The sequence below is a fragment of the Vulpes vulpes genome, chromosome 2, assembly GCF_048418805.1.
Source record: "Vulpes vulpes isolate BD-2025 chromosome 2, VulVul3, whole genome shotgun sequence".
Classification (NCBI taxonomy): domain Eukaryota; kingdom Metazoa; phylum Chordata; class Mammalia; order Carnivora; family Canidae; genus Vulpes; species Vulpes vulpes.
Genome location: NC_132781.1, coordinates 101,517,310 through 101,534,568, shown reverse-complemented (window position 1 = coordinate 101,534,568; position 17,259 = coordinate 101,517,310). Strand labels below are relative to the sequence as shown.

General features: G+C 35.9%; 1 protein-coding gene and 1 long non-coding RNA gene across 6 annotated transcripts in view; one reads left to right on the top strand and one right to left on the bottom strand.

Moving 5' to 3' along the window:
* Positions 1-8,896, top strand: part of LOC112931123 (uncharacterized) — a 73,188-nt gene extending 64,292 nt beyond the window's left edge. Inside the window, exons 2-3 of the long non-coding RNA XR_003237277.2 lie at positions 3,755-3,827; positions 8,760-8,896. This is a non-coding gene — a long non-coding RNA (uncharacterized lncRNA). The remainder of the gene's footprint in view (positions 1-3,754; positions 3,828-8,759) is intronic.
* The window catches only part of MYO3A (myosin IIIA), a 372,796-nt gene that overhangs the window by 123,580 nt on the left and 231,957 nt on the right, over positions 1-17,259 (bottom strand). For all 5 annotated transcript variants that reach the window (XM_072742032.1, XM_026013647.2, XM_072742058.1 and 2 more), the window contains 5 exons: positions 11,658-11,757; positions 9,895-10,011; positions 8,342-8,446; positions 8,150-8,233; positions 3,753-3,955 (listed from right to left, as the gene is read on the bottom strand). In XM_072742032.1, the coding sequence (XP_072598133.1) occupies positions 3,753-3,955; positions 8,150-8,233; positions 8,342-8,446; positions 9,895-10,011; positions 11,658-11,757 (609 nt within the window). The remainder of the gene's footprint in view (positions 1-3,752; positions 3,956-8,149; positions 8,234-8,341; positions 8,447-9,894; positions 10,012-11,657; positions 11,758-17,259) is intronic.

The window sequence follows — 17,259 nt, the reverse complement described above, 5'->3', positions numbered from 1 at the left end:
CAAAACCCAACTCAGTCATTTATTAGCTTTTTGGCATTAGGCGACTCATTACAATCCTCAGTTCTAGTCTCCTCATGTACAAAATAGACAATAATATCCTGTCCTATCACTATAAAAATTAAATTACAATTCTCAGTTCTAGTCTCCTCATGTACAAAATAGACAATAATATCCTGTCCTATCACTATAAAAATTAAAATAGATAATGCATATAGAGAGTTTATTAGCACAGTGCCCAACACACAGTAAGTGCTCCAGAAATAATATTTTCCTTCCTCCACAGAGAGACTACTCCACAACTGCCACTTTTGTAGATGCCTCCTACAGCATCTAGTAAAGTGCTGGGTATCTGAGAGAAACACCATCAATACTTGCTGCAGGAAACTCTAGAAATGGGAGAAATGTGCAGTGAAACAGCTATAATTTATATTTGTGATTATTATTGAGCATTGACTTCAATATGCTCACTTTCTTCTTAAAATTAAATACCTCTTCTATGAATTTCTTCTTTAATATCATCTGTATTTAAGGATGCCTGGGTGCCTCAGTCAGTTAAGTGTCTGCCTTGGGCTCAGGTCATGATCCCAAGGTCCTGGGATCAAGTGCAGCATTGGGCTCCCTGCAGGGAGCCTGCTTCTCCCTCTGCCTCTGCCTGCTGCTCCCCCTGCTTGTGCTCTCTCTCTCTCTCTCTGTGTGTATCAAATAAATAAAATCTAAAAAACATAAAAATAAAAATAAATAAAATCATCTACATTTAGATGAGAATTCTAGCCACAACTGACATGATACTGCCACCATTAGAAACAAAAATATATATAAACATATATAACATACATATGTATTTATAAGCACTTTAATATATAAACATATATATGAACATATATAAATAAAATATACATAAAAATAAATGTGATCAGCGATTAGGATGGGATGATATAGCAGAGGCCAAAAGAGAAAAGAACTTATTCCCTTAAAAAAAAGGGGGGGGGGTAGGTTCATTTAAAAGACAGAAATGCTCTGGTTCTTTTCTGCTACCTCAGATCCATTCTCCACTCTATGCCTTATGCTCTGTGATGCAAAGAACTCCTCAATTATCTGTTTGATACTTCATTTTCAAAGATCACACAACGTTTCTCTAGAATTTAAAAATGCAATTGAAATTAAGTTAAAAAAATAGGGGTAAAAAAATAGAAAAATTATAAGGCAGCTGTACTCAAATTACAAACTGAGTTGGATTTCAACCTAATTGTAAATTTGGAACTTAAAGTGCTTTATTGGGGGACTTAATAAACAACTCTGTAAAACTAGAACAGTTCTTTAGGGAGGTTGGAGAAAAGTTTAATTAATTCGTGGTATGTCTAAAATATAATCCGAATTATGCAATCTCCTAGAATATATCCTACAAAATATATCAATAGGTATGAACAAGATTATTTCTCTGGTTACAAACCCAGGGCCTCATTGTGTAGCTCCAAAGGTCACTGTACACAAGGAATTTGGGAATGGTGCTTTGGCACACAGCTCCATACAACCCCCTGTGAGTTGGTGCCCCTTGATATTGTGTATCATGGTGGTCCCACCTAAATCTCAGTAATTCAGTCCCTTAGGTAGTTCTTCCCCAAAGGCTTGAAGGAGAGAACAGGACAGATTGTTTTGAGAACCAGTAAAGTCGGGATCCCTGGGTGGCGCAGTGGTTTGGCGCCTGCCTTTGGCCCAGGGCGCGATCCTGGAGACCCGGGATCGAATCCCACGTCGGGCTCCCGGTGCATGGAGCCTGCTTCTCCCTCTGCCTATGTCTCTGCTTCTCTCTCTCTCACTGTGTGCCTATCATAAATAAATAAAATTAAAAAAAAAAAATTAAAAAAAAAAAAAAAAAGAACCAGTAAAGTCTCCATATCTGTGTGTAAGACTCCAAGGTTCCTCTAGGCATGGGTGGCAGAGGCACATGCATGTCCACTGAGTTCTGGGGACCCAGCACATCAATAATAGTGGCTGCCATCTATTGAACATCTTCAATGTCCCATGTACTGCACTAGGTGTTATTTCTAAGCTTCACACAACTATCCACACATATTACTGCTAATAATGCCTTAAACTTATGAAGTTCTTACTATGGTGTTTATCATGCTAAATCCTTGATAGGCATTATCTTAATTGATAGGTAGGTACTACTGCTATTTTCATTTTAAAGATGAAAAACTGAGGTACAGAGAGGTTAAGTATTTCAAATCACATACACAGTAAACTGCAGAACCAAGATCTGAGAAGGGTTTTTAGGGTCTAAATATCTTACCCAAAGTGAACTAGTATGTGGTGAAGCTGCAATTCAAAGTATTCATCTTGTAATCATTCCTTATGTATTTTGAACTGAGGACCAAAGGATAATTTTCCACATTGAAAGCTGAATTCAGGAGGTGGACTCCAGGCAATTTATATTCACAATTTATTCATAAATTGAAGAGTAGTAAATTTGAAGGTATTTATGTTAAATAATAATGTACTAATACACAACAAAATTTGTGTTCTCATGAATTTAACAAATGACATATTACTATAGTAATGGAGATACGCTTGGTGTAAAATCTACATAAGACAAGTGAAAGACTCTAACTTGCCATACTTTTTAAAAAAAGATTTATTTATTATTTGAGAGAGAGAGAGAGAGAGAGAGAGAGAGAGAGAGAGAGCACATGTGCATGGGGAAGGTAAAGGGCAAGCAGACACTATGCTACGCATTGAGCCTAACACCGGGCTTGCTTCTCCAATCCTGGGATCATGACCTGAGCCCAAATCAAGAACTGGATGCTCAACCGACTGAGCCACCCAGGTGCCCCTAACTTCTACATTTTTTAAAAAAGATTTTATTTATCTGAGAAAGAGACAGCAAAGAGAGAGCACAAGCTTTGGGGGAGGGGCAAAGGACAGAGGGAGAAACAGACTCCCCACTGAGCAGGGAGCCTGATATAGGGCTCAATCCCAGGACTCTGAGATCATGACCTGAGCTGAAGGCAGATGCTTAACTGACTGAGCTCCCAGGTGCCCCCCAGAACTTGCTACAGTTTTTAAAAATAATACATACACCCGGGTACAAATCTAATGTTTTGATTATACTTTCCATATAAGAATAACAAAGATATTTTGGAATCATTAGGACAGGAGAGACTTTTGTCATTCAGATACAAGCTGCCAAAAGGAACTCATTCAAGGTAACATCAAAATATCATATTGGTGGTTTTGATCAGCTAGAAATTAAAAAGGCAATACAATTAAGCCCATACATGAATCTTTTATTTGGTGATCTGGCCCCTGTGTAAAACTGTAGGAAGGATAGAGTTAATATAAAGATATATATACATATATATGTGTGTGTGTGTATATATATATATATATATATATATATATACTCCTATTTCTAATTAAGTTTCACATTAGTTTTTTGTAGAGAAATAAATTCCCTCCTATTTCAGAAATCACTCCAATTTATCCTGTTAGTATCTATAATAGGCATAGGTTTTATATCTGATATCATATATTTCAGGTGATTTATTAACTCGTCTACTAGATGTAACCTGTGAGGATAAGACAGTGCTGAGGGACCTCTTTGACTCTAGTAGTAAGTACCTAGCACATAGTGGATGATCAATACCATTTCGCTGAGTTTTTTAAATATGTAAGACATTTTACTATTTTAAAAACAAAGAGCATTATCTTTGCTAGTTTCCCAGAAAAAAAAATATTTGAAATGTACTTACAGGGCTTGGTGGATAACTCGTGATTTCTCCAGAAGATATTCAGAAATCTGTGCTCCCACTACAGCTCCAGAAGAGGTAAATTTCATTTCTAAGTATTTTCCAAATCGGCTGGAATTGTCATTTATAACAGTGGAGGCATTGCCAAAGGCTTCCACCAAATTGTTCACTTGTAAAATCTTCTCTTGCAGGGTTCTGTTATTAGCCTAGAGAAAACGTCAAGATTTTTTCAAATGTAAAAAATTAATTTTGTATATAATAAAATGTCTCTTCTTTGATAAGCACTCTACATAGACATAAAGGAATTGAGAGTACATTCTTGGCATACCACCAGACGTTACAATACCTGGCCTATTTTTCCCTTTCCATATGTGTGTTCCCATTTGCTTTCTTCAAAGGGCAGAGATTTTCTATACTTCTATTGAAATATAGTTCTGTTCAGTGCCTGATTTATAAACACAATTTATAAGCAGTCTATACATAGTGGGGTAAACCTCTCATTATTTTCCTCCTCTCCCACCCTGGGCCCCCATCTAAATGTTCTCCAAAGTCATAAACATTTCTGTTGGTTCCATGGAAGCTGCTAACATCAAAATAAGGGAATAATTTATGAATTCAGAAGCAGGGGAAATGGAGTTACTGTGAAAACTAAGAACAGCTCAAGTGTGGATGGAAGGAGTGAACCCCAGTCAAGGTCAGAGGGCCTGCTTGGCTTGGCTGTCCCCATTTTCTCCTACCCCATCTCATATATTCCTTCCCTTGAACAAGCATTGTCATTATTATTATTTACTTACTTACTACTTTATTGGAAATTCCACCAAGTAGAAATTTATTTGGTTAAAAAATCAACCTCTTTTAGAAGCATTCCCCACTCTAAGATGGTTAAGGGGATATCAGTCATTCACATCTTAGTAGAAAGTAGATTGAGTAGATTATGAGTCATGTAAAACCTTGTTGAGATCAGCTATGTGAAAGGTAAGCAAATTATATAAGAGAGAGGAACAGCTGGTATTTCTGGAACATAGCCCACATTAGTACATAGATGAGCTGGAGGAGGCATTCACAGTGAGGGTTTGAATGCATATCAAACCTTTTAGTATCTTCTAAAAGAGGCAATGAGCATTAAAAGAAGAGAGTAATGAGCATTGGGGCATACTTGACTCTTCTAAAATGTTTAGGGGTGGCCTTGCATTCATAGAAAGGTGAGAAAGCATTCAATCCACCAAACATCCCATTTTTTGTATCTGGTAAATCTTTATCAAAAAGATAAGTAAAAACATGATAAGATCTAAGATCTAATAAGATTAGGATTCTGGGAGCTCTATATCCACAATTAATATTAAGTCCCATTTTCAGATTACTATTTAGATTTTTAGATTAATATTGAGTCCCATTTTTACATCTAGGATAAGGTAAAATGATTAGATAAGCAAGTTTGCTGGCATCTACAAAACAAAATTCACACAAGTTAATCATCATTGATGAGACCCTCTATCAAACCATAAACCAAGAAAGAATAGCAAAGGCCCTCATGGATGGCCCCTGAGAAAATTAATTTCAAAAAATTTAACCATTAATTATGGTAGGACAGTATGCTGTGCCTCACCACCATACTCCCTCCAAAATTACATCTTTTTTTCACTGTGATGCTTATCTTAGAAGTAAGGAGAGGGGAAATTGATGGGCAGTGAGATGAGGAAGGACTGAGACGACAGACAGTCCTGAGCACTAGCTTCCCGGTCTCTTCTGGCTCTTCTTCTAGTCCTGAGGCAGGGGGAGGGGGAATGTCACAGGTCTAGTTAGTTAAGGAGGGCAAATTAGCCCACTGAGCAAAGTTATGTTTCTATTCCATACCCATACATATGATTGAAAATATTCAAACTAGTTCATTGGTTTTTAATATAAACACAGAAATATTTCAACTCATTATTCCAAAAATGAATTAGACTCAATTAAGCAGTTGTTCTGATAGGAAGAAGAGGCCTTATCATTTTATAGAGAGATTAGATCTATCCTTGCACTTGCAGTACTTTATAACACAAGATTCCTATGATCACAGTGATGGCAAAAAGTTTAATGTAATACTACACAACTATGTGGATCATAATAAAAATATTCACAGGGATAAGTTGTACAGAATGGTTTTCTGTTTTCTCTTTTTTAAGTCATCCTAATAAGAACATATAATTAATTCTTGACTTATTTCAAGGACCCTACCTGGAGAATCAAGCCAAATCTCTAGCATCAACTTCCTTTTTTCAAAAATTATGGTATATTTAACATACAGTGAGATTCATCCTTTATAGAATACAGATCAAAAGGTTTTTACAATAGATACTTTTTTAAGGATTTTATTTATTTGTTTGAGAGAGAGAGAGAGAGAAAGCAAGAGCACAAGGAGAGGGAGAAGGAGAATCAGACTCCCCGCTGAACAGGGAGCCCAACAACTTGGGCTTGATCCCAGGACCCTGGGATCATGACCTAAGCCCAAGTCAGATGCTTAACTGAATGAGCCACCTAGGCCCCCTAAAAGTTTTTAAAAACATATAAAATCATATAACCCCCCTCTACAACCCAAACATAGGGCAGTTCCATCCCTTCCCAAAACTATATCATTACCTTTGTAATCAGCCCCTCCCTTCCTCCCTAGCCTCTGATAATCACTGGTCTGTTTCTGTCTCTATAATTTTAAATTGGAGAAATGACATATAAATTGAATCAGATAGTATGCAATCTTATGAATCTAACTTCTTTGACAGAAATGTACAATGCAAATAAGATTATAGATTTTATTTTTTTATCAGTGTTTGTTCCTTTTTGTTACTTAGCAGTATTACACTGTATAGATGTATCAGTTTGTTTATCCAATCTCCAGTTTCGTTGTTTCCACTTCCTGGAAATTACAAATAAAGCCACTATACATATTTATTTGTGGTGTTTTTTTTTTTTTTTTGCGTAAACATGAGTTTTCATTTTATTTGGATAAATGCCTAGCAGTAGGACTGCTGGGCTGTGTGGTAAGTGTAGTTTAACTTTATAAAAAACTTCCAAACTTTTCCAAAGTTATCACAGTATTTTGCATATCACCAGCAATATATGAGAGTTCCAGTTATCCTAAATCCTTCTTGGCAATTAGTATTGTTAATTAAAAAAAATTAACCATTTTAATAGATGTATAATGATGTCTCATTGTGTTTTAATTTGTATTACCCTAATGACAACTGATGTTGACCATTTTTTTTATTTATTTGCCATCTACAGATTATCTTTGGTGAAGTACTTTTCAAATCTGTTCATTTTTAAAATAAATTTTTATTTAAGTATAGTTAATATACTCTTTTGATCATTTTTTATTACTTGGTCTCTTACTGAGTTTTAAGAGTTTCTTTTTACAATATATGCATTAAGGATCCAAGTCTTTTATTAGATATGTGACTTGTAAATAGTTTCTTTGAGCATGTAGCATGTGGTTTCATCTTCTCAGCAATGTCATTTAGGAAACAGAAATTCTTAATTTTGGTGAATCTAATTTTTTACTTTGTGGATTATATTTTTAATGTGGAATATAAATGCTGTAGCTCTCTAGTAAGTCTAAAAAATCAGGTAGTTTTAATCCTCCAACTTTGTTTGGAGGATTCAAACATAATTGTTTGATTATTACAGTTCTCTTGCCTTTCCATATAAATTTTTGATTCAGCTTGTCAATTTCTACAAAAAAAATCCTGCTGAGATTTTTACTGTAATATCACTGAATCTACAGATCAATTTGTGAAGAACTGGCATAATAATATTGAATCTTTTAATCCATGAACATGGTATATCTCTCCCTTTATTTAAGTATTCTATGATATCTTCTATCAATTTTCTCTACTTTACAGCAGACAAATTTCATACAAGTTTTATAAGACTTAAATAGCTAATTTTTTGATGCTATTATAAATAAGACTTTTAAATTTAAATTTCTAATTGATCATTGCTGGTTTATATATATATATATATAATGCAAATTAACTTTTGTACTATATGTGATGTATATACACTTATAATGTATATAAAATATATAAATACAATTGATTTTTGTATATTAACCTCCCTTTAACCTGAAAGCAACCAAAAGAGAAAAGTAAAGAAAGTATTCAGTAAATGTGCTGGGGCTAAAGGGAGAAAATCACATTTATAAAGTCTTTCCTAGTAAGAGTGACAAAAGTTAGAATATCCTCAAAACAGAGTATATACTTTTTCTACTGTTTGTTGTATTTTAAATTCACAGAGAATAGCATGTGTGTTTTATCATTTCCCTACATTATTAAATGTGGGAATTAGTGAACATTAACCGAATCAGCCCTATTAGGTTCTGAAATATAACAAGTATTTGTTAGGATAGAGAGAAAACATGGTACCTTTCCAAGCACTGTCAGCTGCTGAACCAAAAGATGAGCACTTTCTGTCTTTCCTGCACCACTTTCTCCAGAAATAACAATGCACTGCACAGTGAGAAAAGGAAACCATGAGAAGACTTCCTCTTCACAACATCTGGCTCACACACAAGAAGCTAAAACCAGAAATTTCTAAGGAAGTGAGACTCTCCTTACCTGATCTGAATTATATGCTACCATTGACTGGTATCCTAAATCAGCCATTGCAAAAATGTGAGGAGGATTGGCGGTTCTCTTTGCTCCAATATATAATCTGGAATGCTAAAGGTCAAAATGAACACATTTTGTGAGACTTTCCTTTTTGTTTTTGTTTAAATCCTAGATTATTTACAGGCAGAACACCCAATTTTTAAAGCAAAACATAAATCAAAATACACTTTCATATCACCAAAACATTATACACGTTACACACACATACTGCACACACATATATGCACAAATCATACACATTATATAAAATAAAAGCCTGACATAAAAGAACCCAGAAATATGATGTGACATAATAGAATATAGTATCACTCTAGTAGCAGTATTTAATAATTTTTTTTGATTTTTTTTTATTTATTTATGATAGTCACAGAGAGAGAGAGAGAGGCAGAGACAAAGGCAGAGGGAGAAGCAGGCTCCATGCCCCAGGAGCCCGACGTGGGATTCGATCCGGGGTCTCCAGGATCGCGGCCCTGGGCCAAAGGCAGGCGCCAAACCGCTGCACCACCCAGGGATCCCTGGTAGCAGTATTTAAAAGAAGACTCTGGGAAGTGCATATCACTTCCAAAGCAGAACCAGATGTTTCAAAATATTATTATTTCTTTAAATAAAAATAGACTATAAATAAGAATCAGGTATCATTTTGTTGACTATTCCCTGGATATGATGATGTCTGGATATGATATGATAATGTCTGACATATGATTGCCACTTTTCTCCTTTCATGTCATTTGACATACAGTCTTTGATTTGTCCAAATCACCAAGTTAACTGATAGAAGAATTAGAAGAAAGCCCATATTTCTGGAACTTAGCTCAAGGTTCATAAATTTGCCATTGTTCTTGTAAAATTTAAGGTGGTAGAGTATGACAGAATTATTTATTTCTTACATATAAAAAGCCTATTATTCACAGTATTAAATGATTTTCTAGAATATACAAATAGTTAAAAGAGAATAGGTCCAATTAAAAATGAAAGACAACTTAGTTCAATTCCAGAATACTGTTCTACATTTAAACCATTAGGGTTTGAATAATGGATAATTATATATTTGTATTCATAAAACACACATCGTTTGATACTAAAAACCAACCAATATGTCAAAAGGAATTCTTAAATTCATAATGACAAGTTTCACGGCCACTATGTATATATTACATGTGAGACAATATAATTATATTTTGACTCTCCCATACAGGGTTCAGAGGTAAACAATACCCATGTACTTTTGCAGGTATCTCTTTATTAATATGATACATAGTATAGACCAGTTACTAATGACTGGAAGTAATTACCATTCTGCCATACACTTTTGGAAAAAAACCACGAATCACATCCAGCTTGATTCACCTTCTATTTCTATCTCTATGTTCTAACTACCGATTTCACTGTTTCCTCAAGGCACTGAATAAAAGTATCTTTGGCATCATCTAAATTAACTTGAGTATCTTAATAGTATAACTATTAGCACAAAGTAAAAGAATGCAAGCCACACCACATACCTCTGTGGAATAAAGACCCAGACTCTGGAAAGGGTTAAGAGCAATGAGTATATCTCCCACATAGATATAAATCTGATCTCTGGAATAACATTTCTCAAGTTGCTCTGAGACTGTATTCTACAATAAAAAAAATAAATTAAAAAAATCATTATGGTCAGTTATAACTTAAAATGTAAATAATAATAAATAAAACATCTGGAATTCGGGTCAAAGATCAGAAAGGAATAGCCATGCTGATAGTAAGTAGTATAACACTAGATCAGCATTCTGCAGTGTTCTGGTCAGTGTTATTCTTCCACCTGACAGGCTTTTCTTTGGTCTTGAGAGCCACAGAGGTATGGCATTGTTCTGTGTGTTTTCCAAAGGCTATATGAGATATTACATAAATATTATATGTAGGGAGCCTTCCAGAAAATAAGTGAATGCAGGAGATGAAATGAAAAGGAAAAATTAATAGAAAAGGAAGGGGAAGATACAGTGAACATGACTTTATTGCAAATCAAGGTTATTTAATGGCTGTATAGAATGTCCTAGCCCTTTGCTGAGACATTTGGCTTTATGAGGCACAGTAAAAAGTTCAGAAAAGTAACTTTCACAGTTGATAAATCATGAGTACATGAAATCAATTTTAATTGTGTCAGAAATCATCACTTACAGTATGACACAAGAGGAGAATAGAAGACCATAGCTCAAAAATAAGACAAAAACAAAAGCACAGACAACAGAAACAAGCAAGCCCAATGTTTAATATATAGGTCAGCAATATGATGAACAAAGCCTTCTTAATAATCCACGAGCCTAGAAATTCCCATCACTGGAGAATTCGGTATGAAAAAATTCATAAAGGTGTTGGTAATCTCTGACTGGCAAATACTACTTGATTACAAAATGTTTGATATTCTCAAGAAAGATTATTTTGAGGAAGTACTTGAGTTGTTTAAACAACCCTTAATTTACCAAATGACTACTTCTATTCAGAAAATGTCTCCTGATTTGTTGAATTTCTAAGCATATCTCAGGCATGCATTAGATGTATTTGAAAAAACCAGTTGATCATGCAGGATAGAGATCCTAATCTTTGACTGAAAAGGAGCTATTTATCTCTCTAATGATCTGATTACCAGAATAAAGGGAGATGAGGGGGAAGGGAAGCCATAACTATAATTTACCGGCTTGGATTTGTACCTTCACAAGAGATACTTGAAATAGTTCTGAAGTCACTAGGATAAGGAGTTTCAAGCAGAATTCAATGCCCTAAAGGGCTAGCCCTGTGAGAACAGGAACTCTGGGATCTCATGAGGGGAATAATGACCAGATAAGAGAGGCTCTCGGGGTTTCCTAGAGGCCTCTGGATACAGCCACTGAGCATGGAGCAGAAGAAATACAGGGAGGATGCTGTGTGGAGGTTGTAGGAGGCAGACCATTTTCTGACCTCAGTAAATCATCCCTCTGAGACTCCCAAAACGAATTCAGGGGAAGGAGAGTCTGTAATTTATAGGCAACACATGCTAATGGGATCCCACATCCTTGTAATTTGACTATCAAAAGAAAAAAGAAAAAAAAAGGAAAAAATGGAGATCAGGCTGTAGAGATCTGGGAATTTGAGTTACATGTAGTCAAAGTAAGATAGGAGAGATAATCGGGAAGCTAAGAGACAAGGAAAGCTTACCGATGCTATTATTCAAACAACCTCCTGCACATACCACCTCTGTAAATAAAACAAAATCTAGAATGTTTAAGTTTAATTAAACTGAGTCTCTTACCTCATCCAAAACTTCTAGGGTTGCTAAATCATCTACATCCTTCAGACTGGACATTAGTGATCTACTGAAGTTACTCTTCTTGGTGTGAAGACGTTCGTGTCTGTGGAGCAGTACAGAGAGAGAAACACTTTCTGTCTTGAGAACTTATTACTGATCACCGTGGAGGTAAGTTTTAGATACATATGAGACTTACAAAACTTCGGTGAAGTTGATTTCTTCAGTTCAGTGCTAATCATTTACCAGAACATCGTCTAATATATTTGATCTGTTTTCTCCTCTCTATTGGAAAATTGCAACATGTCAAACTTACTTCACGGATGATGAAAAGAGTTCATTATTTCTATCAAGAACTCTCCTATATATAATTTGCCTTAAAGAGCTTCCTCTAAATTCCTATGTGTGATTCAATCTGTTTGAAAGTGGTGAGTCAGAGAGATCTGAATTCATTAGATTTCCGATTTTGTCTGAGATAGTGTCAGGCCATTGGTGGCCAAGGAATGGTAAGATCAAAAATTATTATCCAAAAAAATTTAAGAGGAATACAAAATAAACACCACTGTGGATTTCCAAATGGTTAAATGTATGTGGGAAATTGGCTTCAGGGAGTAGGAAGTTTATTTTCAAAGTAAAACATTTCAGCAACTTCTGATAACAGCCAGAAGATCTTGATTTGACATGAAGGCTGGAGAAGTTGCTGTGATAAACATCAGGGTTTGTTTCAACTTTTCTGGACATGAAATTATCATCTCCTTGGTATTTTGAACAAAACTGTATCTTCAGTGCTTATTTTTGGAGATACAATAAACTTTTTAAACAAAATGGGGTTAGAGGTGCCAACCCCCAATGGAGTCAAAAATCCAAGTACAACTGTGGCTCTTTAAAACTTGACTTCTAATAATCTACTATTGATCAGAAGCCTTACCAATAACATAAACCATTCATTAACACATATTTCCTACGTTTCCTACGTTTATTCTGTATTCTTACAATACAGTAAGTTAGTAAAAGAAAATACTATTAAGAATATTGGGTGATGAGCATTAAGGAGGGCACATGATATGATGAGCACTGGGTGTTATATGCAACTGATAAATTATCGAACACTGCATTGGAAAGTAAGCATATATGTTGGCTAATTGAATTTAGACAAAAAAAAGAAGAAAACCATAAGGAAGAAAAAATACACTTACAGTGTTAATACTGTATTTATTTAAAAAAATCTGTATGCAAGGTTTGAGGCAGCTCAAACCTGTGTTGCTCAAGGAGCAACTGTACATTTAAACATTTCAATTTGTCTATTAGTAAAAGGAATAAGTAGACTGTAAGGAATAATAAGAACCATACCACTTACTCAGCAAACTTTAATGGTATTTTATTGCTTATGAATTAAGTCACTAGTTTTTAAGAATTTTAATTCCAGTGTAGTTAACATAGTGTTATATTCATTTCAGATGTACAATACAGTGATTCAAAAATACATTACTCGGTGCTCATCATGATAAGTGTCCTTTAATCTCCTTCACCTATTTCACCCGTCCTCCCACCCACCTCCCCTCTGGCAACCACCAGTTTGTTCTCTATACTTAAGTGTCTGGTTTTTGTTTTTTTTTTTGGTTTGTCTCTTTTATTCCTTTGTTTTGTTTCTTAAATTCCACATATAAGTGAAATCATATGTTATTTATCTTTCTGAGTGAAATCATATGGTATTTATCTTTCTCTGACAGGCTTACTTCGCTTTAGCATTATACTCTCTAGCTCCATCTAGGTTATTGCAAATGGCAAGATTTCATTCTTCCTTATGGCTAAATAATAGCACATCTTCTTTATCCCTTCATCTATCTGTGGGCACTAGGGCTACTTCCACAGTTTGGCTATCGTAAGTAATTCTGCAATAAACACACGGGTGCAGGATGCCTGGATGGCTCAGCAGTTAAGCTCTGCTTTTGGCTCAGGGCCTGATCCTGGAGTTCATGGATCGAGTCCCACATCCGGCTCCCTGAGGGGAGCCTGCTTCTTCCTCTATGTCTCTGCCTCTCTCTCTGTGTGTCTCTCATGAATAAATAAATAAAATATTTTTAAAAAACACAGGGGTGCATGTACCCCTTTGAATTAGCATTTTTGTATTCTTTGGGTAAATACCCAGTAGTGTGATTACTGGATCATATGGTATTTCTATTTTTTTAAGAGATTTTATTTATTTATTTATTCATGAGAGACACAGAGAGAGAGAGGCAGAGATTAAGCAGAGAGAGAAGCAGGCCGCCTATGGGGAGCCTGATGTGGGACTCAATTCCAGGACCCAAAATCACGACCTGAGCCAAAGGCAGATTCTCAACCCCTGGCCACCTAGGTGCCCCTATGGTAGTTCTATTTTTCCCTCTGTGGGGAACCTCCGTACCATCTTCCACAATGGCTGCACTGGTTTGCATTCCCATCAACAATGCACAAGGGTTCCTTTTGCTCCACATCCCCGTTGTTTTAGAATTAAGTTACTATTGATAAACTGTCCCCAACTCTATCTTCATCCAGCCCTTTCTTTGGTTCCCTGGATTCTGTTTTCTCTCACTTATTCAAGGACACCATTGGTCCTCTCTCACTCCTAACATCACTCATTTTCCCTCAACTATTATAGTACTTCTCTCGAAAGAAACAAACACAAGATCCTGCCTTGACTTCTAGTTTCTTCCATCTACTGCTCTATTTCCTTACTTTATAGCAAAAAATCCTCATAAGAATTATCTATACTTAATTTCTTTCCATCTATGAAGGAAACTCACTTCAATCAGGCTGCCATCTCTCACCCCACGGAAACAGCTCTTGTTACGAACATTAATGGCGTCACACTGCTAAATCCAATGGGCAAGTCTAAGATCTCATTTTACTTAGCATACTGGCAGTACTGACAAATTCCTTCTTAAATCACTTGTTTTGGTGTCCTGTACACTGCTCTTGATTCTCTTCCTTGCCTCATTGGCATCTCCACCTGAGAATCTTTTTCTGGTTCCTCCTCATCTTTCTGTTATGTTTGGGATCTCCCGAACTTCAATCCTTGCATTTTTTTATTTATTTGCCTACATTCACTTCCTGATTTCACAGCATTAATTACCACTCACTCACTGACAACTCTGCTGATCTCCATGCTTAAGCATCCAACTGTTTACTCAACACTTCACTTGGAAGTCTAATAGGCAGACCTAACACATCCCAAAACACATTCCTGAATACATAGCCCCAAACCTGCTCCTGCCTCATGATTCTCATCCCAATAGGTGGTTACTTCCCTTTTCTGATTGTTCAAGTGATCCCTGGCTCTTCTTTTTTTTTAACTCCCTTGTGCAATTCATATATAAATTCCATAAGCTCTATTGTTAAATTCTATCTAGAACCAGCCATTTCAATATGGATGGAAGGCCATCACCTTCCACCATATTGCATCCCAGTACCACTATTGCCTCCCACCCAAGAGGTTTCCCTGTGCCACCTTTTCCTTCTACACTTTCCATAACATGGTAATCAGTAAGATTTGTGCTTCATTTATGTTACTTCCTTCCTCAGCTCCTTGTGTGATGAAACTTTATTTACTTTTCACATTTCACCTCAAAGGCCACCTCTTTAAAACTTCTCAGCATAAATCTATACATCTTCAGGACACATATTTTAGTTATATCATTTCAGTCAATCATTTGTATATGGATCTTAGTTCCTTTACTAGATTGTAAAGTTCCTCAGGATGGGGCTATCTCTTCAATCTATGCAGCTGGAGAAGCTGAACATCCATATGCAAAAATTTAAAAATCTAGACACCAACCTGGCTCCTTTCACAAAAACTGACTCAAAATGGATCAAAGACAAAAATGTAAAATGCAAAACTATAAAATTTGTAGAAGATAACACAGGAGAAAAGTCTTGATAACCTTGGGTTTGGAAATGAGTGTTTAGATATAACATCAAAAGTATCACCCATGAAATAAAAAATCAGTAAGTTGGACTTCATTAAAACAAAAAATTCCTGCTCTATGAATGATACTGTTAAGACAACAAAAAGCAAAGCCACAGACTGGGAGAAAATATTTGCAAATCACATACCTGATAAAGGATATGTATTTAATAAGGCTAGTTTTACTCCTATTTTCAACTCCTAGATTCCTCAATTTTGATGACATTTACAGAAATTCATGAATATGCACTTACTGGTATGGATAGTTTAGTTAATATCTGAATCCCTTACTACACTGTAAATTCCATGATGCATGAGACTATGTGTCTTTGGTTCCCCATTGTATCTGGGAAGCAAGTAGATCTTAGGGTCCTGGGATCAAGTGCCATATCAGGCCTTAGCTCTGTAAGGAGCTGTCAAATTTTAAAATAAAAAATTTTTTTAAGAAAATTTCTTTGGAAAAAAAAAAAAAAGAAAATTTCTTTGGGATGCCTGGGTGGCTCAGTAGTTGAGTGTCTGCTTTTGGCTCAGGGCATGATCCCGGAGTCCTGGAATCGAGTCCCACATCAAGCTTCCTGAATGGAGCCCGCCTCTCCCTCTGCCTGTCTTTGCCTCTTTCTCTCTGTCTCTCTCATGAATAAATAAATAAAATCTTAAAAAAATAAAACATAGTAGGTTCTCAATAAATGTTAGTTGAATGAATGAATCAATGTATATCCCACATAATTTCTGGCACAGAATTTCCACATTTGCTGAATTCAATAGTTAGTTATGTTAGTTAGCCCCTATTTCCAAAAAGATTCATATTATTCTTGAGAAAACAGAGAAAGAAATCCAATTATCCATTTAATTGAAGGACCCTGAATTTTTCATCTGTTCTTATGGGCCCATTTGGCAGCTAAAGACTCTTCCTGGAGAATTACAAGAAGCAGATGGTGAAGATAAGGGGGATCAATATTTGGCTGCTAGTACACTCATTCTTCCACTCCTGTGAATTCATCCTCCTTGATGCTTCTGGTATTAGTTTCCAAAAACTTAAGACAAAATCTTGTTATTGTAATCACTGAAAGCCTCAGAAGGCTCCCCATTTTCTACAGGATGGCTTAACAACTCCTTAGTGTGGAATTGATGGCACAACAAGGAGCCTTGTTTCAAAGAGCATTTCCAGCATCATCAGCCATCATCTCTGTACTGAATATTCTCCAACATGCCAAGTATTTTGAGATTCTGTGCTTTGCTCATTCCATTTGCTCTACCTAGAATTATTTTCCTTCCATGTCTGGCAAAGTTCTACTTATCATGCAAACTCAGGCTCAGATATCATCCTCTCTGTGAAGCTGTTGCAGGACTTTGGAGAGAGAATATGCCACTAACAGAGAAACTTTCACCTTTAGCTGCGTATGTTCACCATTTTTACCAGACTAGGAGAAACTTGTGGGCAGAGCCCAAGTGGAATTCATCTTTCTATGTCTGGCATCAAAAATACAGAGGCATGAAATATACTGGTGGTTTGAATCATAACATTGAGCTCCACCCAACTAGCTGCTGTGTAAAGAATAATATCTCTCGGTGTGACCAATCCTATGTCCTTCCTTTTTAGTGCATATCCCATGATTTCTGGCAAATCCTTTAGTAAGTCAGCTGGCACCAAAACCTACCTGACCT